Source organism: Bombina bombina, chromosome 1, assembly GCF_027579735.1.
Source record: "Bombina bombina isolate aBomBom1 chromosome 1, aBomBom1.pri, whole genome shotgun sequence".
Taxonomy (NCBI): Eukaryota; Metazoa; Chordata; class Amphibia; order Anura; family Bombinatoridae; genus Bombina; species Bombina bombina.
This window is the reverse complement of record NC_069499.1, coordinates 960,582,004-960,606,679: the sequence shown is the minus strand read 5'-3', so window position 1 is coordinate 960,606,679 and position 24,676 is coordinate 960,582,004. Positions and strand designations below refer to the sequence as shown.

The 24,676-nt window shown below is 40.0% G+C and overlaps 1 protein-coding gene across 2 annotated transcripts in view; it reads left to right on the top strand.

The window, feature by feature from the left end:
- LOC128652488 (chloride channel CLIC-like protein 1) overlaps positions 1–24,676 on the top strand; it is a 983,232-nt gene that overhangs the window by 143,836 nt on the left and 814,720 nt on the right. The window contains exon 2 of one of the 2 annotated variants that reach the window (XM_053705436.1): positions 17,200–17,664. In XM_053705436.1, the coding sequence (XP_053561411.1) occupies positions 17,257–17,664 (408 nt within the window). In that variant the 5' untranslated portion in view covers positions 17,200–17,256. Of the gene's footprint in view, positions 1–17,199; positions 17,665–22,438; positions 22,660–24,676 lie in introns of those variants that run through there. The other variant, XM_053705466.1, reaches the window with a different exon arrangement.

Sequence of the window (24,676 nt, the reverse complement as noted above, 5' to 3'; positions counted from 1 at the left end):
ACCAGCCTATTGGGCTGGGGTGCAGTCTGGAATTCCATGAAAGCACAAGGATTGTGGACTCAGGAGGAGGCTCTACTCCCGATAAATATTCTAGAACTGAGAGCGATATTCAAAGCGCTTCAGGCGTGGCCTCAGCTGGCTTCGGCCAGATTCATAATATTCCAGTCGGACAATATCACGACTGTAACATATATCAATCATCAGGGGGGACAAAGAGTTCTCTAGCGATGATAGAGGTTAACAAAATAATTCAATGGGCAGAGACTCACTCTTGCCATCTATCAGCAATCTATATCCCAGGAGTGGAGAACTGGGAAGCGGATTTTCTAAGTCGTCAGACTTTTCATCCGGGGGAGTGGGAACTCCATCCGGAGGTGTTTGCACAATTGATTCAGCAATGGGGCACACCAGAATTGGATCTGATGGCGTCTTGTCAGAATGCCAAACTTCCTCGTTACGGGTCCAGGTCAAGAGATCCTCAGGCAGTACTGATAGATGCTCTAGCAGTACCCTGGTCATTCAACCTGGCTTATGTGTTTCCACCATTTCCTCTCCGTCCTCGTTTGATTGCCAGAATCAAACAGGAGAGAGCTTCAGTGATTTTGATAGCACCTGCATGGCCACGCAGGACTTGGTATGCAGACCTGGTGGGCATGCCATCTCTTCCACCATAGTTTCTCTGCGACTGACTGCTTGGAGATTGAACGCTTGATCTTATCCAAGCGGGGGTTCTCTGAGTCGGTCATAGATACCTTGATTCAGGCTCGAAAGCCTGTCACCAGGAAAATTTATCATAAGATATGGCATACATATCTTTATTGGTGCGAATCCAAAGGCTACTCATGGAGTAAGATCAGGATTCCTAGGATTTTTTCCTTTCTCCAAGAAGGATTGGAGAAGGGGCTATCAACTAGTTCCTTAAAGGGACAGATATCTGCTTTATCAATTCTACTGCACAAACGTTTGGCAGATGTTCCAGACGTTCAGTCGTTCTGTCAGGCTTTAGTTAGAATCAAGCCTGTGTTTAAACATGTTGCTCCGCCATGGAGTTTGAATATAGTTCTTAAGGTTGTTCAAGGGGTTCCGTTTGAACCTATGCATTCCATAGATATTAAGCTTCTATCTTCGAAAGTTCTGTTTTTACTTGCTATCTCTTCGGCTCGAAGAGTTTCTGAACTATCTGCATTGCAATGCGACTCGCCTTATCTAGTTTTCCATGCAGATAAGGTGGTTTTGCGTACCAAATCTGGATTCCTTCCTAAGGTTGTTACTAATAAGAATATTAATCAGGAAATTGTTGTTCCTTCTCTGTGTCCTAATCCTTCCTCTAAGAAGGAGCGTCTATTGCACAACTTGGACGTGGTTCGTGCTTTAAAGTTTTACTTGCAAGCGACCAAAGATTTCCGTCAAACATGTTCTTTGTTTGTTGTCTATTCTGGAAAACGTAGAGGTCAAAAACCTACGGCTACCTCTCTTGCCTTTTGGCTGAAAAGCATCATCCGTTTGGCATACGAAACTGCTGGACAGCAGCCTCCTGAAAGAATTACAGATCACTCTACTACAGTGGTGGCTTCCACATGGGCTTTTAAAATTGATGCTTCTGTTGAACAGATTTGTAAGGCTGCGACTTGGTCTTAACTTCATACCTTTTCCAAATTTTACAAATTTGATACCTTTGCTTCTTCGGAGGCTATTTTTGGGAGAAAAGTTCTTCAAGCAGTGGTGCCTTCTGTTTAACCATCTGTCTTGTCCCTCCCGTTCATCCGTGTTCTGTAGCTTTGGTATTGTATCCCACAAGTAAAGGATGAATCCGTGGACTCGTCTTACCTTTATAGAAGAAAAGTAAATTTATGCTTACCTGATAAATTATTTTTTTCTATGGTAACACAGCCCACCCTGTCATTTTAAGACAGATTATATTTTTTTGATTTAAACTTCAGTCACCTCTGCACCTTGTAGTTTCTCCTTTTTCTTCCTGTACCTTCGGTCGAATGACTGGGGGGTGGAGCTAAGGGAGGAGCTATATAGACAGCTCTGCTGTGGTGCTCTTTGCCACTTCCTGTTAGCAGGAGGATAATATCCCACAAGTAAAGGATGAATCCATTGACTCGTCTTACCATAGAAGAAATTAATTTATCAGGTAAGCATAAATTTACTTTTCATGATATTCTTCTCATATATTCTCTTGGCATTCTTTTTGAATTCCTAGAATTTTACAATTTGTTCAGGATGGTTTGGATAAAGGTTTGTCTGCAAGTTCCTTGAAAGGACAAATCTCTGCTCTTTCTGTTTTATATCATAGAAAGATTGCTAAACTTCCTGATATTCATTGTTTTTTGCAGGCTTTGGTTCATATCAAGCCTGTCATTAAATCAATCTCTCCTCCTTGGAGTCTTAATTTGGTTTTTAATTCTTTACAGGCTCCTCCTTTTGAGCCTATGCATTCTTTAGACATTAAACTACTTTCTTGGAAAGTGATGTTTCTTTTGGCCATCTCTTCTGCTAGAAGAGTTTCTGAATTATCCGCTCTTTCTTGTGAATCTCCTTTTCTGATTTTTCATCAGGATAAGCCAGTTTTGCGGAATTCATTTAAATTCCTACCTAAGGTTGTAAATTCTAACAACATTAATAGAGAATTGTTGTCCCTTCTTTGTGTCCTAATCCTAAGAATTCTTTGGAAAGATCTTTACATTCTTTGGATGTGGTGAGAGGTTTGAAATATTATGTTGAAGCTACTAAAGATTTCAGGAAGACTTCTAGTCTATTTGTTATCTTTTCCGGTTCCAGAAAAGGTCAGAAGGCTTCTGCCGTTTCCTTGGCCTCGTGGTTAAAACTTTTGATTCATCAAGCCTATTTGCAGTCGGGTCAAGCCCCGCCTCAGAGAATTACAGCTCATTCTACTAGATCAGTTCCCACTTCCTGGGCTTTTAAGAATGATGCTTCAGTGTATCAGATTTGCAAAGCTGCTACTTGGTCTTCTTTGCATACATTTATTAAATTCTACCATTTTGATGTATTTGCTTCTTCAGAAGCATTTTTTTGGTAGAAATGTTCTTCAGGCAGCGGTTTCAGTTTGATCTGCTTTTGATTTAAGTTTTTTCCTCACATTTATGAAAATTAACTTATATTTTGGGTTGTGGATAATTTTTATCTCTCCCTCTCTAGTGACTCTTGCGTGGAGTTCCACATCTTGGATATTGCTATACGTCACTAGCTCATGGACTCTTGCCAATTACATGAAAGAAAACATAATTTATGTAAGAACTTATCTGATAAATTCATTTCTTTCATATTGGCAAGAGTCTATGTTGACATGCGCTTATCAGCATTTTGAAGCCCGATTCCTCAGAGTACAGCGAATATCAGAGGGACGTGGAGAGTATTACCTATTGAATGCAGTGATTTTCCTAACGGGGGTCTATTTCATAGGTTCTCTCTGTTTCAGTACTGGTTTGGCTATCTGCTATATGTGGATGGGTGTCTTTGATAAGTATGTTTTTATTTCTTTAAACACCACAACCTACTTGTTTTAATTTGCGGGCTGTCTTAGACTCGCGGGTGCGCTAAATGCCACACGTCCGTTGACGCAAAGTTCATCATTTCCTGCATCTTAGTTGACACAGGGTTTCACACAGGGTTGCGTCGTTAGTGACGCGAGTGTGTCACTTCCGGACATGGTTGGCGGCAAAAAATATTTCTAGTTACGTTGTGCGTCATACTTTGCGACAACTTTTTTTCTTTATTGCCCCATTGCTAGTGATGTCGCGAACCTAAAATTTGCGAATTGGCGAACCGCCATAGACTTCAATAGGCAGGCGAATTTTAAAACCCACAGGGACGCTTTCTGGCCACAATAGTGATGGAAAAGTTGTTTCAAGGGGACTAACACCTGGACTGTTATTCCAAACAATTCCTAAATTGTTTGGAATAACGTGCTTTAAAACATCAGGTATGATGATGTATCGATCAGGTAGTGTAAGGGTTACGCCCGGTTCACAGTGCGCAGTGTAGGTGATATACCTGCCCTGACCATGCTTTGCAGACCAGGTATCAGTGGTCAGATGGACCCTTGCCCCAACACTGTGTGCCAGACATGCCATTATAGCAGACTTATATGGCTTTGGCGTTGCTTTTTGGTAATTAGAAGGCTTCTAAACCACAGGTGTTTTATGCCCAGCAGTGAAGGGGTTAATTAGGGAGCATGTAGGGAGCTTGTAGTTAATTTTAGCTTAAGTGTAGTGTAGTAGTCAACCCAAACTATTGATCTAGGCCCATTTTGGTATATTTCATGCCACCATTTCACCGCCAAATGCGATCAAATAAAAATTTTTTTTTCACTTTTTCACTAACTTTAGGTTTCTCACAGAAATTATTTACAAACAACTTATGCAATTATGGCATAAATGGTTGTAAATGCTTCTCTGGGATCCCCTTTGTTTAGAAATAGCAGACTTATATGGCTTTGGTGTTGCTTTTTGGTAATTACAAGGCTGCTAAATGCCACTGCGCACCACACGTGTTTTATGTCCAGCAGTGAAGGGGTTAATTAGGGAACATGTAGGCAGCTTGTAGAGTTAATTTTAGCTTAAGTGTAGTGTAGTAGACCAGTGATTTTTAACCTTTTTTTTGCCGTGGCACACTTTTTTACATTAAAAAATCCTGTGGCACACCACCATCCCAAAATTTAAAAAAAACTCACACGTTGTAGCATAATACAGCGCATATATATATATATATATATATATATATACATACACATACACACAAACACACACATACTATATGTATTGTGCTGTTATGCCATGCCTCCTACAAACTACCCCTGCACTGGGAGTAAAAAACAAGCAAAGTTTAAAAAATATGTCACACTGTTGTCAGTCTGCCGTGGCACACCTGAGGATCTCTCACGGCACACTGGTTGAAAAACACTGTAGTAGACAACCCAAAGTATTGATCTAGGCCAATTTTGGTATATTCCATGCCACCATTTCACCAAATAAAAATAAATTGTTCACTTTTTGACAAACTTTAGGTTTCTCACAGAAATTATTTACAAACAACTTATGCAATTATGGCATAAATGGTTGTAAATGCTTCTCTGGGATCCCCTTTGTTCAGAAATAGCAGACTTATATGGCTTTGGCGTTGCTTTTTGGTAATTAGAAGGCTGCTAAATGCCACTGCGCACCACACGTCTTTTATGTCCAGCAGTGAAGGGGTTAATTAGGGAGCATGTAGACAGCTTGTAGAGTTAATTTTAGCTTACGTGTAGTGTAGTAGACAACCCAAAGTATTGATCTAGGCCCATTTTGGTATATTTCATGCCACCATTTCACCGCAAAATGCGATCAAATAAAAAAAAAATTGTTCACTTTTTCACAATCTTTAGGTTTCTTACAGAAATTATTTACAAACAACTTATGCAATTATGGCATAAATGGTTGTAAATGCTTCTCTGGGATCCCCTTTGTTCAGAAATAGCAGACTTATATGGCTTTGGCGTTGCTTTTTGGTAATTAGAAGGCTGCTAAATGCCACTGCGCACCACACGTGTTTTATGCCCAGCAGTGAAGGGGTTAATTAGGGAGCATGTAGGCAGCTTGTAGAGTTAATTTTAGCTTAAGTGTAGTGTAGTAGACAACCCAAAGTATTGATCTAGGCCCATTTTGGTATATTTCATGCCACCATTTCACCGCCAAATGCGATCAAATTTTAAAAAAACTTAAATTTTTTCGCAATTTTAGGTTTCTCACTGAAATTATTTACAAACAGCTTGTGCAATTATGGCACAAATGGTTGTAAATGCTTCTCTGGGATCCCCTTTGTTCCGAAATAGCAGACATATATGACTTTGGCGTTGCTTTCTGGTAATTAGAAGGCCGCTAAATGCTGCTGCGCATCACACGTGTATTATGGCTAGCAGTGAAGGGGTTAATTAGGTAGTTTGTAGGGAGCTTGCAGGGTTAATTTTAGCTTTAATGTAGAGATCAGCCTCCCACCTGACACATCAGACCCCCTGATCCCTCCCAAACAGCTCCCTTCCCTCCCCCACCCCACAATTGTCCCCGCCATCTTAAGTACTGGCAGAAAGTCTGCCAGTACTAAAATAAAAAGGTTTTTATTTTTTTTTATATTTTTTTTAGCATATTTACATATGCTGTGGTGTAGCATCCCCCCTTACCCCCCGAAACAGCTCTCTAACCCTCTCCATCTGCCTTATTGGCGGCCATCTTGGGTACTGGCAGCTGTCTGCTATTATTTCACAGTCACTAAATGTACACTACTGTTACACGACATATGAGTGGTGGCACTGGGCAAGTGGGCACAGTATACGCTGTGAGCCTGATACACACGCTGGCAGGCAGGCAACTTCAATTAGATTACACAGGAAAAAAAAAAAAAGCAGACTGATGTTCTAGCCCTAAAAAGGGCTTTTTGGGGTGCTGTCCTTACAGCAGAGATCAGATGATTCCTTCAGGACTGTAGTGGACACGGAATACACTAGCCTAGCTATCGATTTCCCTATTAAATCAGCAGCAGCTACACTGTCCCTCCTCTCACTAAGAATGCAGCTTCCGAATGAATCTAAAATGGATGCTGTCCAGGAGGTGGGAGGGTCTGGGAGGGAGGGTCTGCTGCTGATTGGCTGGAATGTGTTTTCTGATTGTGAGGTATAGGGTCAAAGTTTACTCAATGATAAGGAGTAGGGGGCGGACCGAACATGACATATGTTTGCCGTCCACGGCAAACGCGAACATGCTATGTTCGCCGGGAACTATTCGCTGGCGAACTATTCGCGACATCACTACCCATTGCTTTTCCCTCTTGCCTTTCTCTAAGTCAGAGGGCTATGCTATTTGTATTTTTTCCCATTCCTGAAACTGTCATATAAGGAAATTGATCATTTTGCTTTATATGTTGTTTTTTTCTTTTTCATGCTGCAAGATGTCTCAATCTGATCCTGCCTCAGAAGTATCTGCTGGATCTTTGCTGCCTGACATCGGTTTTACCAAAGCTAAGTGCATTTGTAATAAAATTGTGGAGATTATATCTCCTAATGTCATTTGTATTAGTTGTCATGATAAACTTTTACATGCAGATAGAGTGTCCATCAGTAATAGTACATTGTCAGTTGCAGTTCCTTCAACTTCTAATGTACATGATATACCTGTGAATTTTAAAGAATTTGTTACTGATTCTATTCTGAAGGCTTTGTCTGGATTTCCACCTTCTAATAAGCGTAAGAGGTCTTTTAAAACTTCTCATAAAGTTGATGAAATTTCAAATGACCGACAACATAATAAATTATCCACTTCTGATGAGGATATATCTGATTCAGAAGATCCTTCCTCAGACATGACACTGACAAATCTACTTATTTATTTAAAATAGAATATATGCGTTCTTTGTTAAAAGAAGTGTTAATTACTTTGGATATTGAGGAAGCTAAACCTCTTGATATTAAAACTAGTAACGTTTAAATGCTGTTTTTAAAACTACTGTGGTTACTCCAGAGGTTTTTCCTATTCCTGATGTTATTTCTGACATGATTTCTAAGGAATGGAATAAGCCAGGTACTCCTTTAAATCCTTCTGCAAGGTTTAAAAAATTGTATCCTTTACCATCGGTTGCAATAGAGTTTTGGGAAAAAATCCCCAAAGTTGATGGGGCTATTTCTACTCTTGCTAAATGAACCACTATTCCTATGGAAGATAGTACTTCCTTTAACCCCTTAATGACAACTGACGTACCAGGTACGGTACGTCATGCATTAACAAGCAGTTAATGACAATGGACGTACCTGGTACGTCAATTGTCTAACAGAGTGCTGGAAGTGATCACAATCACTTCCAGCAGCTCTGAGGGTATTGCAGTGATGCCTCGATATGGAGACATCCTGCAATACCCCTTTACAAGCCTCCGATGCAGAGAGAGCCACTCTGTGGCCCTCTCTGCACCGTTAGTGATGGTGCCGATGGTGCCTTTGTCCGGTGGGAGGAGGGAGCGTGTGCACGTTGGTGCGCGTGCATGTGGACGTGCGTGCACGTGCACGTGCGCGCATTAGCCACACTGACACCAATGAAGGAAGGGGGAAAAAAAAGTTAATTTTTTTTTTTACATATAAAAGGATCTGGGAGGGGGAGGGGGTGGGGGTATTGTGGGGGGGGCTGCTACACTACAGAAATAATTAAATATACAAATAAAAGTTATAAATAAAATTTAAATAGTTTGGTTTGTGGGGCCAAACTGGGTACTGGCAGACAGCTGCCAGTACCCAAGATGGCGGTAATTAGGTAGGGGAGAGGGTTAGAGAGCTGGAGGGGGGGATCAGGGAGGTTGGTGCTAAGGCAGGGGTCCATCACAACTAAAATATTTTATAATTTTTATTTAAAAAAAAAAAAAAAACTCTTTTATTTAGTACTGGCAGACTTTCTGCCAGTACTTAAGATGGCAGTAACAATTGTGGGGTGGGGGAGGGAAGAGAGCTGTTTGGGAGGGATCAGGGGGTGGGATGTGTCAGGTGGGAGGCTGATCTCTAAAATTAACCCTGCGAGCTCCCTACAAGCTACCTAATTTAACCCCTTCACTGCTGGGCATAATTCACGTGTGGTGCGCAGCAGCATTTAGCGGCCTTCTAATTACCAAAAAGCAACGCCAAAGCCATATAAGTCTGCTATTTCTGAACAAAGGGGATCCCAGAGAAGCTTTTAAAACAATTTCTGCCATAATAGCACAAGCTGTTTGTAAATAATTTCAGTGAGAAACCTAAAATTGTGAAAAATGTAAAGTTTTTTTTTTTTATTTGCTCGCATTTGGTGGTGAAATGGTGGCATAAAATATACCAAAATGGGCCTAGATCAATACTTGGGGTTGTCTACTACACTACACTAAAGCTAAAATTAACTCTACAAGCTCCCTACAAGCTCCCTAATTAACCCCTTCACTCCTGGGCATAAAACATGTGTGGTGCGCAGCGGCATTTAGCGGCCTTCTAATTACCAAAAAGCAACCACAAAGCCATATAAGTCTGTTATTTCTGAAAAAGGGGATCCCAGAGAAGCATTTACAACCATTTGTGCCATAATTGCAGAAGCTGTTTGTAAATAATTTCAGTGGGAAACCTAAAGTTTTTGACAAAATTTGTGAAAAAGTGAATTTTTTTTTTTTATCGCATTTGGCGGTGAAATGGTGGCATGAAATATACCAAAATGGACCTAGATCAATACTTTGGGATGTCTTCTAAAACAAAATATATACATGTCAAGGGATATTCAGGTATTCCTGACAGATATCAGGGTTCCAAAGTAACTAGCGCCCATTTTGAAAAAAAGTGGTTTGGAAATAGCAAAGTGCTACTTGTATTTATTGCCCCATAAATTGCAAAAAAAGCAAAGAACATGTAAACATTGGGTATAACTCAGGACAAAATTTATAAACTATTTAGCATGGGTGTTTTTTGGTGATTGTAGATGTGTAACAGATTTTGGGGGTCAAAGTTAGAAAAAGTGTTTTTTTTTTTTCCATTTTTTCCTCATATTTTATCATTTTTTTTTTAGTAAATTATAAGATATGATGAAAATAATGGTATCTTTAGAAAGTCCATTTAATGACGAGAAATGGTATATAATATGTGTGGGTACAGTAAACGAGTAAGAGGAAAATTACAGCTAAACGCAAACACTGCAGAAATGTAAAAATAGCCATTGTCATTAAGGGTAAGAAAATTGAAAAATGGTCCGGTCATTAAGGGGTTAAAGATCCTTTCGATAGGAAGCTTGAATCTTATCTAAGGAAAGCCTATTTATATTCAGGTCATCTTCTTAGGCCTGCAATTACTTTGGCTGATGTTGCAGCTGCTTCAACTGTTTGGTTGGAGAATTTAGCGCAACAAGAATTGGATTCTGACATATCTAGCATTGTTAGCTTACTGCAACGTGCTAATAATTTTATTTGTGATGCCATTTTTTTATATTATCAAAATTGATGTTAGATCCATGTCTTTAGCTATTTTAACTAGAAGAGCTTTGTGGCTTAAATCTTGGAATACTTATATGACATCTAAGTCTAGATTACTATCTCTTTCTTTCCAAGGTAATAATTTATTTGGTTCTCAGTTGTATTCTATTATTTCAACTGTTACTGGGGGGAAGGGAGTTTTTTTGCCTCAGGATAAAAAACCTAAGGGTAGATCTAAGGCTTCTAATCGTTTTCGTTCCTTTCAACAAAATAAGGAACAAAAACCTAATCCTTCCCCCAAGGAATCTGTTTCCATTTGGAAGCCTTCATCAAATTGGAATAAATCCAAGCCTTTCAAGAAACCAAAGTCAGTCCCTAAGTCCGCATGAAGGTGCGGCCCTCATTCCAGCACAGCTGGTAGGGGGCAGATTAAGGTTTTTCAAGGGTGGCTATGTGCATGGAAGTTTTAGGCCTCATGACTGCAGCATCGGACGCAATTCCTTTTGCTCGTTTTCACATGAGACCTCTCCAGCTTTGCCTGCTGAATCAATGGTGCGGGATTATACAAAGATATCACAATTAATATCCTTAAATCCCAATGTTCAACACTCTCTGACGTGGTAGTTATATCACCAGCGTTTAGTTCAAGGGGCCTCTTTTGTTCGGCCAACCTGGACTGTGATCACAACAGATTCAAGTCTTTCAAGTTGGGGAGCTGTCTGGGGATCTCTGTCTGCAGTTTGGAAACCCCAAGAGGCGAGATTACCATTCAATATTCTCAGAGCTCTTCAGTTTTGGCCTCTGTTGAAGATAAAACCGTTCATTTGTTTTCAGACAGACAATATCACAACGGTGGCATATGTCAATCATCAGGTTGGGACTCACAGCCCCCTAGCTATGAAAGAAGTATCTCGGATACTTGTTTGGGCGGAATCCATCCCTTGTCTAATTTCTGTGGTTCATATCCCAGGTGTAGACAATTGGGAGGTGGATTATCTCAGCCGTCAGACTTTACATCCGGGGGAGTGGTCTCTCCATCCAGATGTGTTTTCTCAGATTGTTCAGATATGGGGTCTTCCAGAATTAGATCTGATGGCCTCTCATCTAAACAAGAAACTTCCCAGATACCTGTCCAGGTCCAGGGATTCTCAGGCGGAAGCAGTGGATGGGCTGACACTTCCTTGGTGTTATCAACCTGCTTATATCTTCCTGCCTCTAGTTCTTCTTCCGAGTGTGATCTCCAAGATCATCATGGAACAATCGTTTATGTTGCTGGTGGCTCCAGCTTGGCCCCTCAGGTTTTGGTATGCGTATCTTGTTCGGATGTCCAGTTGCCAACCTTGGCCACTTCCGTTAAGGCCGGACCTACTGTCTCAAGGTCCGTTTTTCCATCAGGATCTCAAATCATTAAATTTGAAGGTATGGAAATTGAACCCTTAGTATTAAGTCATAGAGGTTTCTCTGACTCAGTAATTAAAACTATGTTACAAGCTTGTAAATCTGTCTCTAGGAAGATTTATTATAGAGTTTGGAAGATTTACATTTCATGGTGTTCTTCTCATAAATTCTCTTGGCATTCTTTTAGAATTCCTAGAATTTTACAGTTTCTCCAGGATGGTTTGGATAGGGGTTTGTCTGCAAATTCCTTGAAGGGACAGATCTCTGCTCTTTCTGTTTTATTTCACAGAAAGATTGCTAAACTTCCTGATATTCACTGTTTTGTACAGGCTTTAGTTCGTATTAAGCCTGTCATTAAATCAATTTCTCCTCCTTGGAGTCTTAATTTTGTTTTGAAGGCGTTACAGGCTCCTCCGTTTGAGCCTATGCATTCTTTGGACATTAAACAACTTTCTTGGAAAATGTTGTTCCTTTTGGCTATCTCTTCTGCTAGAAGAGTTTCTGAGCTATCTGCTCTTTCTTGTGAATCTCCTTTTTCATCAGGATAAGGCGGTTTTGTGGACTTAATTTGAATTTTTTCCTAAGGTTGTGAATTCTAACAACATGAGTAGAGAAATTGTTGTCCCTTCCTTGTGTCCTAATCTTAAGAATTCTTTGGAAAGATCCTTACATTCTTTGGATGTGGTAAGAGCTTTGAAATATTATGTTGAAGCTTCTAAAGATTTCAGGAAGACTTCTAGTCTATTTGTTATATTTTCTGGTCTTATGAAAGGTCAGAAGGCCTCTGCTATTTCCTTGGCCTCTTGGTTAAAGCTTTTGATCTATCAAGCTTATTTGGAGTCGGGTTAAGCCCCGCCTCAGAGAATTACAGCTCATTCTACTAGATTAGTCTCCACTTTGTGGGTTTTTAAGAATGAAGCTTCAGTTGATCAGATTTGCAAAGCAGCGACTTGGTCCTCTTTGCATACATTTACTAAATTCTACCGTTTTGATGTTTTTGCTTCTTCTGAAGCAGTTCTTGGTAGAAAATTTCTTTAGGCAGCTGTTTCAGTTTGATTCTTCTGCTGATGTTTTAAGTTTTTCTTTTCTTCATGAGAATAACTTATAATTTGGGTTGTGGATTATTTTTTCAGCATTTTGCTGTTGTTTATTTTTATCCCTCCCTCTCTAGTGACTCTTGCGTGGAGTTCCACATCTTGGGTATTTGATATCCCATACGTCACTAGCTCATGGACTCTTGCCAATTACATGAAAGAAAACATAATTTATGTAAGAACTTACCTGATAAATTAATTTATTTCATATTGGCAAGAGTCCATGAGGCCCACCCTTTTTATGGTGGTTATGATTTTTTGTATAAAGCACAATTATTCCAAATTTCTTTGTTGATGCTTTTTACTCCTTTCTTTATCACCCCACTGCTTGGCTATTCGTTAAACTGAATTGTGGGTGTGGTGAGGGGTGTATTTATAGGCATTTTGAGGTTTGGGAAACTTTGCCCCTCCTGGTAGGATTGTATATCTCATAAATCACTAGCTCATTGACTCTTGCCAATATGAAAGAAATTAATTTATCAGGTAGGTTCTTACATAAATTATGTTATTTCCAAATTCTTTTGTTGATGCTTTTTACTCCTTTTTTTTATCACCCCACTTCTTGGATGTTAATTAAACTGAATTGTGGGTGTGATGAGAGCTGTATTTATAGGCATTTTGAGGTTTGGGAAACTTTGCCCCTCCTGGTAGGATTGTATATCCCATATGTCACTAGCTCATGGACTCTTGCCAATATGAAATAAATAAATTTATCAGGTAAGTTCTTACATAAATTATGTTTTTCTACCTCAAGAGAAGAATAGGCCTAAAGGACATCAGAGTAATTTTCGTTCCTTTCCTTACTTCAGAGGAAAGCCTTCCCCTTCTTTTTCCAAGCAGGGACAATCCAAGTCTTGTTGGAAACCCAATCTGTCTTGGAACAAGGTTAAACATTTAAAGAATCCAGTAGCTGATTCCAAATCAGCATAAATGTTTTGCCCCCGATCAAGGATCGGATCAGGTGGGGGGCAGACTTTCTCAGTTCTCTCATACCTGGATACGAGATGTCCCAGATCCCTGGACTGTGGACATAGTATCTCAGGGTTACAAATTATAATTCAAGACTTTTTCTCCCAGACCAAATAAAGAGAGAGGCGTTCTTGAAATTTATACATCTTTCCTCCCTGGGAGTGATAGTTCCAGTTTCAATGCAAGAACAGGGTCTTGGGTTCTTCTCCAACCTATTTGGGGTTCCCAAAAAAGAGGGAACTTTCCGTCCCATTCTAGACTTGAAGTGTCTAAACAAGTTTCTCAAAGATCCATCCTTCAAGATGGAAACTATACACTTCATTCTTCCTTTAGTAAAAGAGGGTCAGTTCATGACAACCATATACCTAAATGATCTGTATCTTTATGTTCCTATTCACAGGGACCATCACAGATTCCTGAGATTTGCCTTTCTGGACAAACATTTCCCGTTCATGGCCCTTCCATTTGGTCTAGCCACGGCTCCCAGAATTTTTTCAAAGGTTCTGGGGGCTCTTTTGGCATTGATCTGTTCTCGTGGAATTGCTGTGGTACCCTACCTGGATGACATATTGGTTCAGGCGCCATCTTTTCAACAAGCAAAATCTCACACAGAGATATTTTTGTCTTTTTTTCGTTCCCATGGATGGAATGTCAAAAATGCTCCCTTTCCCCTGCTACAAGAATAGTGTTCTTAGGTACCATAATAGATTCTCTATTGATCAAGATTTTTCTGACAGAGGTCAGGAAAAAAAAATCATTTCCTCTTGCCTCTCTCTTCAGGCTACTGCTCATCCTTAAGTGGCTCAATGTATGGAGGTAATCAGTATGATGGTGGCTTCCATGGATATCGTTCCTTTTGCTCGATTCCATTTAAGAGCTTTCCAGTTGTGCATGCTCGGACAATGGATTGGCGACCATGCGGATCTATCTCAGACAATAGTGTTAGATCAGTCGTCAACGGATTATCTCCCATGGTGGATTTCTTAGGAACATCTGTCACAGGGCACATGCTTTCGGAGACCTTCCTTGGTGATCGTGACCACAGACGCCAGCCTGCTGGGTTTGGGAGCAGTCTGGAACTCGTTAAAAGCTCAGGGCCTTTGGACTCAATAGGAGTCTGCTCTTCCCATCAACATCTTGGAGTTGAGAGTGATTTACAATGCTCTATTGGCTTGGCCTCAGTTATCCTCAGCCCAGTTTATCGGGTTCCAATTAGACAAGATAACCTCTGTGACTTACATCAATCACCAGGGAGTAAATAATAGTTGCTTAGCTATGAAGGAGGTTACTTGGATTCTTCAGTGGGCAGAGACAAACAATTGTTGTCTATCTGCCATCCCAATTCCATGAGTAGACAACTGGGAAGTGGATTTTCTGAGTAGACCTAGTTTTCATCCCGGGGAGTGGGAACTCCATCCGGAGGTGTTTTCCAGCTTAGTCCTCAAATGAGGGTTGCTGGAGTTAGATCCGATGGCGTCCCATCAGAACACCAAGCTTCTAAGGTACTGTTCAAGGTCAAGAGATCTGCAGGCCATTCTGATAGATGCTCTGGTGTTTCCTTGGGTTTTCAGGTTGGCATACCTATTTTTCTCTATTTGCTTTCCTTCCACGAGTCATTGCTCGTATCAAACAGGAGAGGGCGTCAGTTATTCTAATAGCCCCTGCGTGGCCTCGCAGGATCTGGTTTGCAGAACTAGTGGAGATTTCATCTCTCCCACCTTAGAGACTACCTCTGAGGAAGGACCTCCTGATTCAGGGTCCCTTCCTTCATCCAAATCTCGTTTCTCTGAAGCTGACTACTTGGAGGTTTAACACTTAATTCTGTCTAAGCGTGTTTTTTCTGAGTCGCTCATTGAGACCATGATTCAGGCTCGCAAGCCTGTTACTAGAAAGATTTACTAAAAGATATGGTTTCTCTTGGAGTAGAATTAGAATTCCTAGAATTGCATCTTTTCTTCAGGAAGGCCTGGAGAATGGATTGTCAGTCAGTACCCTGAAGGGTCAGATTTCTGCTTTATCAGTTTTACTACATAAAAGTTTGGCAGATGTGCCAGATGTGCAATCTTTTTGTCAGGCCTTGGTCAAAATCAGGCCTGTCTTTAAATCTGTTGCTCCTCCTTGGAGCCTTTACCTTGTTCTTAAAGTTTTACAGCTGACTCCGTTTGAGCCGTTGCTTTCCATATACATTAAGTTGTTATCTTGGAAGGTTTTGTTTCTTGTTGCTATCTCTTCTGCTCTAAGAGTCTCAGAACTCTCAGCTCTGCAGTGTGATTCCCCTTTTTTTATGTTTCATGCCGATAAGGCGGTTCTTCGTAATAAGTTAGGTTTCCTTCCTAAGGTTGTTTCTAATAGAAATATCAATCAGGAAATTATTGTTCCCTCTCTGTGTCCTAATCCTTCTTCTTCCAAAGAACATTTGTTACACACTTTGGATGTTGTAAGTGCTCTTAAATTCTACTTACAGGCGACTAAGGATTTTCACCAGTCCTCTGCCCTCTTTGTCTGTTTTTCTGGGAAACGTAAAGGTCAGAAAGCTACTGATATTTTTCTTTCTTTTTGGTTAGAAAGTATAATTTGTTTGGCTTATGAGACTGCTAGACAGCAGCCTCCTGAGAGAATTATGGTTTATTCCACAAGAGCTGTTTCCTCTTCTTGGACTTTCAAAAATGAAGATTCTGTGGAACAAATTTGCAAGGCAGCAACTTGGTCTTCTCTACTTTACATACTTTTTCCAAATTTGATACTTTTGCCCCGACTGAGGCTTCTTTTGGGAGAAAGGTTCTTCAAGCGGCGGTGCCTTCTGTTTAGGACTGCCTGTGTCCCTCCCTACATATCCATGTCCTCTAGCTTGGGTATTGGTTCCCAACAGTAATTACTCAAACCGTGGTCTCACCATATCTTAGGAAAGAAAAACTAAATTTATGCTTTCCTGATAAATTTATTTCTTTCCGGATATGGTGTGTCCATGGCCCCACTCTTTATTTTAAGGCAGTATTTCTTTTGACAATAACCTCAGGCACCTCTACACCTTTTGTTACTCCTTTTTGTCTATTTCCCTTTGGTCGAATGACTGGGGGTTGTGGGTAAGAGAGTGATACTTAGCAGTTTAACTATGGTTCTCTTTGCCTCCTCCTGCTTTCCAGGAGTGATATTCCCAACAGTAATATATTTATCAGGTAAGAAAATACATTTATCAGGTAAGCATACATTTTGTTTTGTTTTTTAGTAATAAAAGCAGTGGTACTTACTCATTCTTTCCACTTCTTGTCATCATGCATATATCCTTAATCAGTATGGTACTGGCAAAGATAGCTGACAAAGCATACATAATATTAAGCTGCTTGCTCAGTATGACAAGGCTTCCACCATCCATCTCCTGTTTTCTCACTAATACACAACTGACTATCTTGAAAAGGAAGCTTCCATATTTATTATGGTGATCTAATTGTTTCCCCTGCCATAAAAATGTGGTGGTGTTTGAGGAATTTATTACTCAGCTTTCCATTCCTATATAGACAAGGCTGTCTGTCTGTAAATGTATATCACATAATAATAATACGTTAACAGCCAGAGGTACAAATAATGAAGCCATAACTAAATTGATTTGTCAGGGCGTGTTGTAGTTTATATTTATGAATGCTGTATTGTATAGAGATTTTACTTTAAATAAAACTTGTAGCTTCATATTATGAGAGAGGTAGAAAAATGATAGATTATATGAAAATGGAGGCTACATATGCACAAATATTTATTTAACACACTCTCCTTTTTGTCATTACAGATTGTTGCTGAATCCTTCTGAAATACCCAATGAGGAAGTTATTTTGTTATTAATGAAATGGAATCCATATGTCAGTCATTCTTAAAGACAATATACTTTATTAAGCACAAATTACTGGGCTTCACAATTGATGAACCAGCTCCTCCACCACCATGGTCTTTAGAATCAGCTTTTCAGTCATGGAATATTTATTCTAAAGCATCGTTTGCTGCTTCTTTTATTTGCTTTATTGTGTACCTTACTTTATTTTTATGCAAAAAGAAAACCTATGATTCTAGAGTTGTCACCCGGAAAATAACTGTTTCCAGTTTAAATGCCCAGGCTGCACCTTTTCGACCTCTCCTGGACACCTGGTTCCGTGTTCTTGCTTTGTTTTTATTAATGTGCATATTCATCAGTCTACCATGGGAATGGGTTCGCTTGTATCAGATTGAAGTAGCTAAGAAGACCACAGTGTTGTCAGAGGTAAGAAAATTAATATGTAAAATCACTTAAAAGTTTGTAGGAAAACAATTACAGTAGGTCAGAGAAACTGATAACCAGTGTTCTAAAATGAATTGAGTTATTATTGCAGTGAAAATGTATCTTCCCCTTGGTCTAATATTATTATTCTTCACTAATAAAGTGGCAACAGATTTCACAGCACTGTTCATGGGTACGACAGTTGGGCTAGTGCCGGGGCGCATAATTCTTAGGGGCGCAAAATTAAAGAGCCATCTCCTTATCATGAGGTGTGCTCTCCAGTCTCCACCACCACTCTCACTGAGTGTCTCACATGCAGCGCCGGGAGGAAGTGATCATCCTGGCGGTTTGTGCCTGCACTTTTTATTTCTACCTCTAGGTGTCACTGTTCCATTATAGCTCAATGTAATTAGTTATTGCGTTCCTCTGTTGACCTTTCTCCCCCTTCCTGAGCTCTAGTGCAGTGCGAGATATAGCAGCAGACCTGATATAGGGGAGTTGTGCAGACTCCCAAACGTTATATTGTGCAGACTCCCAAACGTTATATTGTGCAGACTCCCAAACGTTATATTGTGCAGACTCCCAAACGCTATATTGTGCAGACTCCGAAACTCTATATTGTGCAGACTCCCAAACTCTATATTGTGCAGACTCCCAAACTCTATATTGTGCAGACTCCCAAACTCTATATTGTGCAGACTCCCAAACTCTATATTGTGCAGACTCCCAAACTCTATATTGTGCAGGCTCCCAAACTCTATTGTGCAGACTCTCAAACTCTATATTGTGCAGACTCCCAAACTCTATATTGTGCCGACTCCCAAAGTTATATTCTGCAGAACCCTAAACTCTATATTGTGCAGACTCCTAAACTCTATATTGTGCAGACTCCTAAACTCTATATTGTTCAGACTCCTAAACTATATATTGTGCAGACTTCCAAACTTTATATTGTGCAGACTCCCAAACTATATATTGTGCAGACTCCCAAACTATATATTGTGCAGACTCCCAAACTATATATTGTGCAGACTCCCAAACTATATATTGTGCAGACTCCCAAACTATATATTGTGCAGACTCCCAAACTATATATTGTGCAGACTCCCAAACTATATATATTGTGCAGACTCCCAAACTATATATATTGTGCAGACTTCCAAACTTTATATTGTGCAGACTCCTAAACTCTATATTTTGCAGACTCCCAAAATATATATTGTACAGACTCCTAAACTCTATTTTGTGCAGACTCCCAAACTCTATTTTGTGCAGACTCCCAAACTCTATTTTGTGCAGACTCCCAAACTCTATTTTGTGCAGACTCCCAAACTCTATTTTGTGCAGACTCCCAAACTCTATTTTGTGCAGACTCCCAAACTCTATTTTGTGCAGACTCCCAAACTCTATTTTGTGCAGACTCCCAAACTCTATTTTGTGCAGACTCCCAAACTCTATTTTGTGCAGACTCCCAAACTCTATTTTGTGCAGACTCCCAAACTCTATTTTGTGCAGACTCCCAAACTCTATTTTGTGCAGACTCCCAAACTCTATTTTGTGCAGACTCCCAAACTCTATTTTGTGCAGACTCCCAAACTCTATTTTGTTCAGACTCCCAAACTCTATTTTGTGCAGACTCCCAAAATATATATTGTACAGACTCCTAAACTCTATTTTGTGCAGACTCCCAAACTCTATTTTGTGCAGACTCCCAAACTCTATTTTGTGCAGACTCCCAAACTCTATATTGTGCAGACTCCCAAACTCTATTTTGTGCAGACTCCCAAACTCTATTTTGTGCAGACTCCCAAACTCTATTTTGTGCAGACTCCCAAACTCTATTTTGTGCAGACTCCCAAACTCTATTTTGTGCAGACTCCCAAACTCTATTTTGTGCAGACTCCCAAACTCTATTTTGTGCAGACTCCCAAACTCTATTTTGTGCAGACTCCCAAACTCTATTTTGTGCAGACTCCCAAACTCTATTTTGTGCAGACTCCCAAACTCTATTTTGTGCAGACTCCCAAACTCTATTTTGTTCAGACTCCCAAACTCTATTTTGTTCAGACTCCCAAACGCTATATTGTGCAGATTCTCAAACTCTATGTTGTGCAGACTCCCAAACTCTATATTGTGTAGACTCTCAAACTCTATATTGTGCAGACTCCTATACTCCATATTGTACAGACTCCTATACTCCATATTGTACAGACTCCTATACTCCATATTGTACAGACTCCCATACTCTATATTGTGCAGACTCCCATACTCTATATTGTGCAGACTCCCATACTCTATATTTTGCAGACTCCCAAACTCTGTTGTGTAGACTCCCATACTCTATAATGTGCAGACTCCCATACTCTATAATGTGCAGACTGCCATACTCTATAATGTGCAGACGCCCATGCTCTATATTGTTTAGACTTACATGCTCTATATTGTTTATACTCCCATACTTTATATTGTTTAGACTCCCGTACTTTATATTGTTTAGACTCCCATACTCTATATTGTACAGAATCCCATACTCTATATTGTTTAGACTCCCATACTTTATATTGTTTAGACTCCCATACTTTATATTGTTTAGACTCCCATACTCTATGTTGTGCAGACTCCCATACTCTATATTGTGCAGACTACCATACTCTATATTGTGCAGACTACCATACTCTATATTTTGCAGACTCCCAAACTCTGTTGTATAGACTCCCATACTCTATAATGTGCAGACTGCCATACTCTATAATGTGCAGACTCCCATGCTCTATATTGTTTAGACTCCCATGCTCTATATTGTTTAGACTCCCATGCTCTATATTGTTTAGACTCCCATGCTCTATATTGTTTAGACTCCCATACTTTATATTGTTTAGACTCCCATACTCTATATTGTACAGAATCCCATACTCTATATTGTGCAGATTACCATACTCTATATTGTGCAGATTCCCATGCTTTATATTGTGCAGACTCCCATGCTTTATATTGTGCAGACTCCCATGCTTTATATTGTGCAGACTCCCATACTTTATATTGTGCAGACTCCTATACTCTATATTATGCAAGACAGTGAGGTACTATACTGAGGTGGTACAGTGAGGTACTGTAGTCAATCCCTACTGTACTGGTGGAAGAGACTCAGTCAGGTTAGGGGGCACAATACTTGCCTTGCCCTGGGCGCTGACAATTCACACTATGCCATTGTATTAACATATATTGTTGTGTTAAATGGCACAGTACATGTTATTATACACTACAAATATGAACCACAGAAAAACAATAAATATAACCATAACATAAGGGAACACGTTTAAAAAATGGGTCCAGTATTTTTGCATGTAATTGTTAAATATTTGCATCTATATTGTTTTATGTTAAGGTAGTTTTGCTCGATAGAACATAATTTGTCCCTGCAGTCTTGCAGGCGCTATAAAAGGGGTGACTGGGCGTTTTTTGATGTTCTGGGACTTTATTGATGCATGGTCGGTAATTTTCACCTAAGCCTCAAATTAGAATGTGAGATTTCGAAATACACTATTGCCCATGTGTAGTATTTTCTTTCATTATATCAAAGTTGATGAGGTTGTCTTTTTTTTTTTTTTTCTTAAACTTTTTTTTAAGTGGAAGTGGTTCTTTTGTCACAGAAAATTAATGATTGCAAGCATCTTTGTTGATAATGGCTCTGATTGTATCACCCATTGCTCTGACAAGGGGCACGTACAAGTTTAAACAGGTTTCAGAGGCGATGTAAAAAGGACATTAAACTGCTGGGTACAACTACAGTAGCAGGTTTTCTATTCACCATGATATTGTTTTGCCTCATTTACCTGCAGTGCTCTTTAATGTCATTCTCTTATTTCAACTCATTACAGAATCCAGTTGGTAAAGCTCTGCATTTTATACCGTGTGCCGCCATCTTGTAGCACGCATATTGCTACATCCTGTGCTAGGAGCAGTGCCCTTTCAAAGATCTTCTTTTTGAGAGCTGTACCTTTCACTTCAGTTTAGCACAGTTTAAAAGTTAGATAAAAAATATAAGATCCAAGATGGCAGCTCCCAGTGTGAAGATGCAGAGCTTCACTAACTAATACTTGTTAGAGGTTAAAATGACTTTGAAGACAGCTGCCAGGGCCGGACTGGGAAATCAGACCAGCCCTGGAAATGTGTATAGACCGACCCAGCCCGCCCCCTCCAGCCAAGCCGCCAAGCCCTGCCCCGTCCAGTCCCGCCCCTTAACAACATACCCATATATACAATTATTACTTACAAAATGTATATTGTTTTAAGTGATGTACCACACACCCAGTGGTGCTCACTGTATCACTGCTATCCCAGAACATCAGTCAGGGCTGCACCCTGAGAGCTATTCCTACTTCTCTTCTGGGGAGCCAGCACATTCAAAGATTTCTAGGTTTCGTAATTAATACAATGACACTATTTGTATTGCACTAAATTTGCAAAATAAATAAATATCAGCCAAACCAATTGAAATACAAAACTATTTGATCACGTTAGACCATTCTGTTGTGACAGGCACTTCAACATCTTGCAATCAGAATGGGTCCTTCTTTAAAAGCACACTATACTGGCAATTGTTTTTTCCCTTAATGTGTTCCCAATTACTTGTGTTGCAGTATTTACAATGTATTTCCTCTGGGAATTGGTACTTTGGGTTTGTGCCCAGGCAACTTTGCATACCAGAGCGTCTGACCGATCTATCAGTAAGTCTCTGTGGTACTGGATGACTCGCATTCCTCCTTATGCAGCATGCGCTAGATCTGTCTTAGAGTTTGAAAAGCAAATCGTTAGGTGCTTTGCGATTGCGTTATGAATGTTTTTTATTTTAACTGGTTAAGTGAATTGATAAGTGAGCTCTCCACACACTATGTGCAGCTGCCGGCCCACCAGCTGCTGCCCACCGGGATTTTTCCCGGTATCCCTGCGGCCCAATCTGGCCCTGACAGCTGCAGACACAGTAGGAACAATAGCATGGTGAGTATTGTAGTTCTATTGCAGTTTAATGTTTCAGGATATTTGCTTCAAAAGTGAGTTTTATTGAATCTAGGCCACTGTCGTATTTTGTATTTTTCTTTTTATATTAATTAATGACATCCCTTTGTAAACATTGCTTTATGGTGTTTTAAACACTTTTATTTCTGTTTTAGTATTTGATGTACAGGACATTATTCAGCTCAATAGAAAGGCATTTTTTTTTTTTTTTGAGAAACAGAAGTTACAAATATCATTGATCTAAACAAGATGTTCCCTCACACTAGCCAGACATTCAGAGAAATCATTAGCTTTCCCAGTTGCATCTTGTGTGGTTTTCTTGTTATCAGCTCATGAAGCGATGTTCTAATAGCTGGCCCAGTACCTGAGTAAGTTTTACTAACACAATTTCCTCTGTTTAATTATTTTCTTATAGAGCAGTTCTTGGTTCCATTTACTAAACAGACCACACTTTATTTTATTTATTTTTTAATTTTTTTTTTTTTTTTTTTACAAATTTTAACAAACAAAAACATGCGTACACTTGATTTGTTCCTGAAGATTTCCATCACTGGTACCAATCTTTTTTTAGAAATCTTTTCAAATGCTTCCTATTTTCTCCGTATTATAACAAAAATACTTCTCTCCATGCTAAGTCTACAAAAGGCTTTGTAACTAGTAGGGAAACATCTATAAGTTACACTATCGCCTAGATTTAGAGTTTGGCGTTAGCCGTCAAAAGCAGCGTTAAGGGGTCCTAACGCTGCTTTTTACTGCCCGCTGGTATTTAGAGTCAGGCAGGAAAGGGTCTAACGCTCACTTCCAAGCCACGACTTTTCCATACCGCAGATCCCCTTACGCCAATTGCGTATCCTATCTTTTCAATAGGATCTTCCTAACGCCGGTATTTAGAGTCTTGGCTGAAGTGAGCGGTAGACCCTCTACCAACAAGACTCCATCTGCAGAAAAAAGTCAGTAGTTAATAGCTTTATGGGCTAACACCGGTTTATAAAGCTCTTAACTACTGTGCTCTAAAGTACACTAACACCCATAAACTACATATGTACCCCTAAACCGAGGAGATTAGGGGTTAATACTTGAAGTTAGGTGTCGGCGATGTTAGGGAGGGCAGATTAGGGGTTAATACTATTTATTATAGGGTTTTTGAGGCGGGAGTGAGGCGGTTTAGGGGTTAATACATTTATTAGAGTAGCGGCGAGCTCCGGTCGGCAGATTAGGGGTTAATAAGTGTACGTAAGGTAGCAGATTAGAGGTTAATAAATATAATATAGGGGTCGGCATTGTTAGGGGCAGCAGATTAGGGGTACATAGGGATAATGTAGGTTGCGGCAGTGTCCGGAGCAGCAGATTAGGGGTTAATAATATAATGCAGGGGTCAGCGATAGCGGGAGCGGCAGATTAGGGGTTAATAAGGGTAAGATTAGGGGTGTTTAGACTCAGGGTTCATGTCAGGGTGTTAGGTGTAGACTTAGAAAGTGTTTCCCCATAGGAAACAATGGGGCTGCGTTAGGAGCTTAGCGCTGCTTTTTTGCAGGTGTTAGGTTTTTTTGCAGCCCAAACTGCCCCAATGTTTCCTATGGGGGAATCGTGCACAAGCACGTTTTTCCAGCTAGCCGCTACCGTAAGCAACGCTGGTATTGAGAGTTGAAGTGGCAGTAAATATGCCTGTACGCTCCCTTTTTGGAGCCTAACGCAGCCCTTCAGAGAACTCTCAATACCAGCGTTGTTTAAACAGTGCGGGGGGAAAAAAGGAGCGTTAGCTACGCGGGTCTTTACAGACAAAACTCTAAATTTAGCCGCAAGTAAATAAAAACAGTAGATAATAACCTAGGGTGATCACCTATGAGGGCATTCTCACATAAGTCTGGGCACCTTAAGAATGGAGGGAAACATGATATTTAGGTCCAAGCATCACCTTCAGGTAGCAAATATAGAATAGGTTGAGTGCTAGCAATAAAAGGTTAAGCTGTAATTCAGCACATAGAAGGTAATTAAAGTA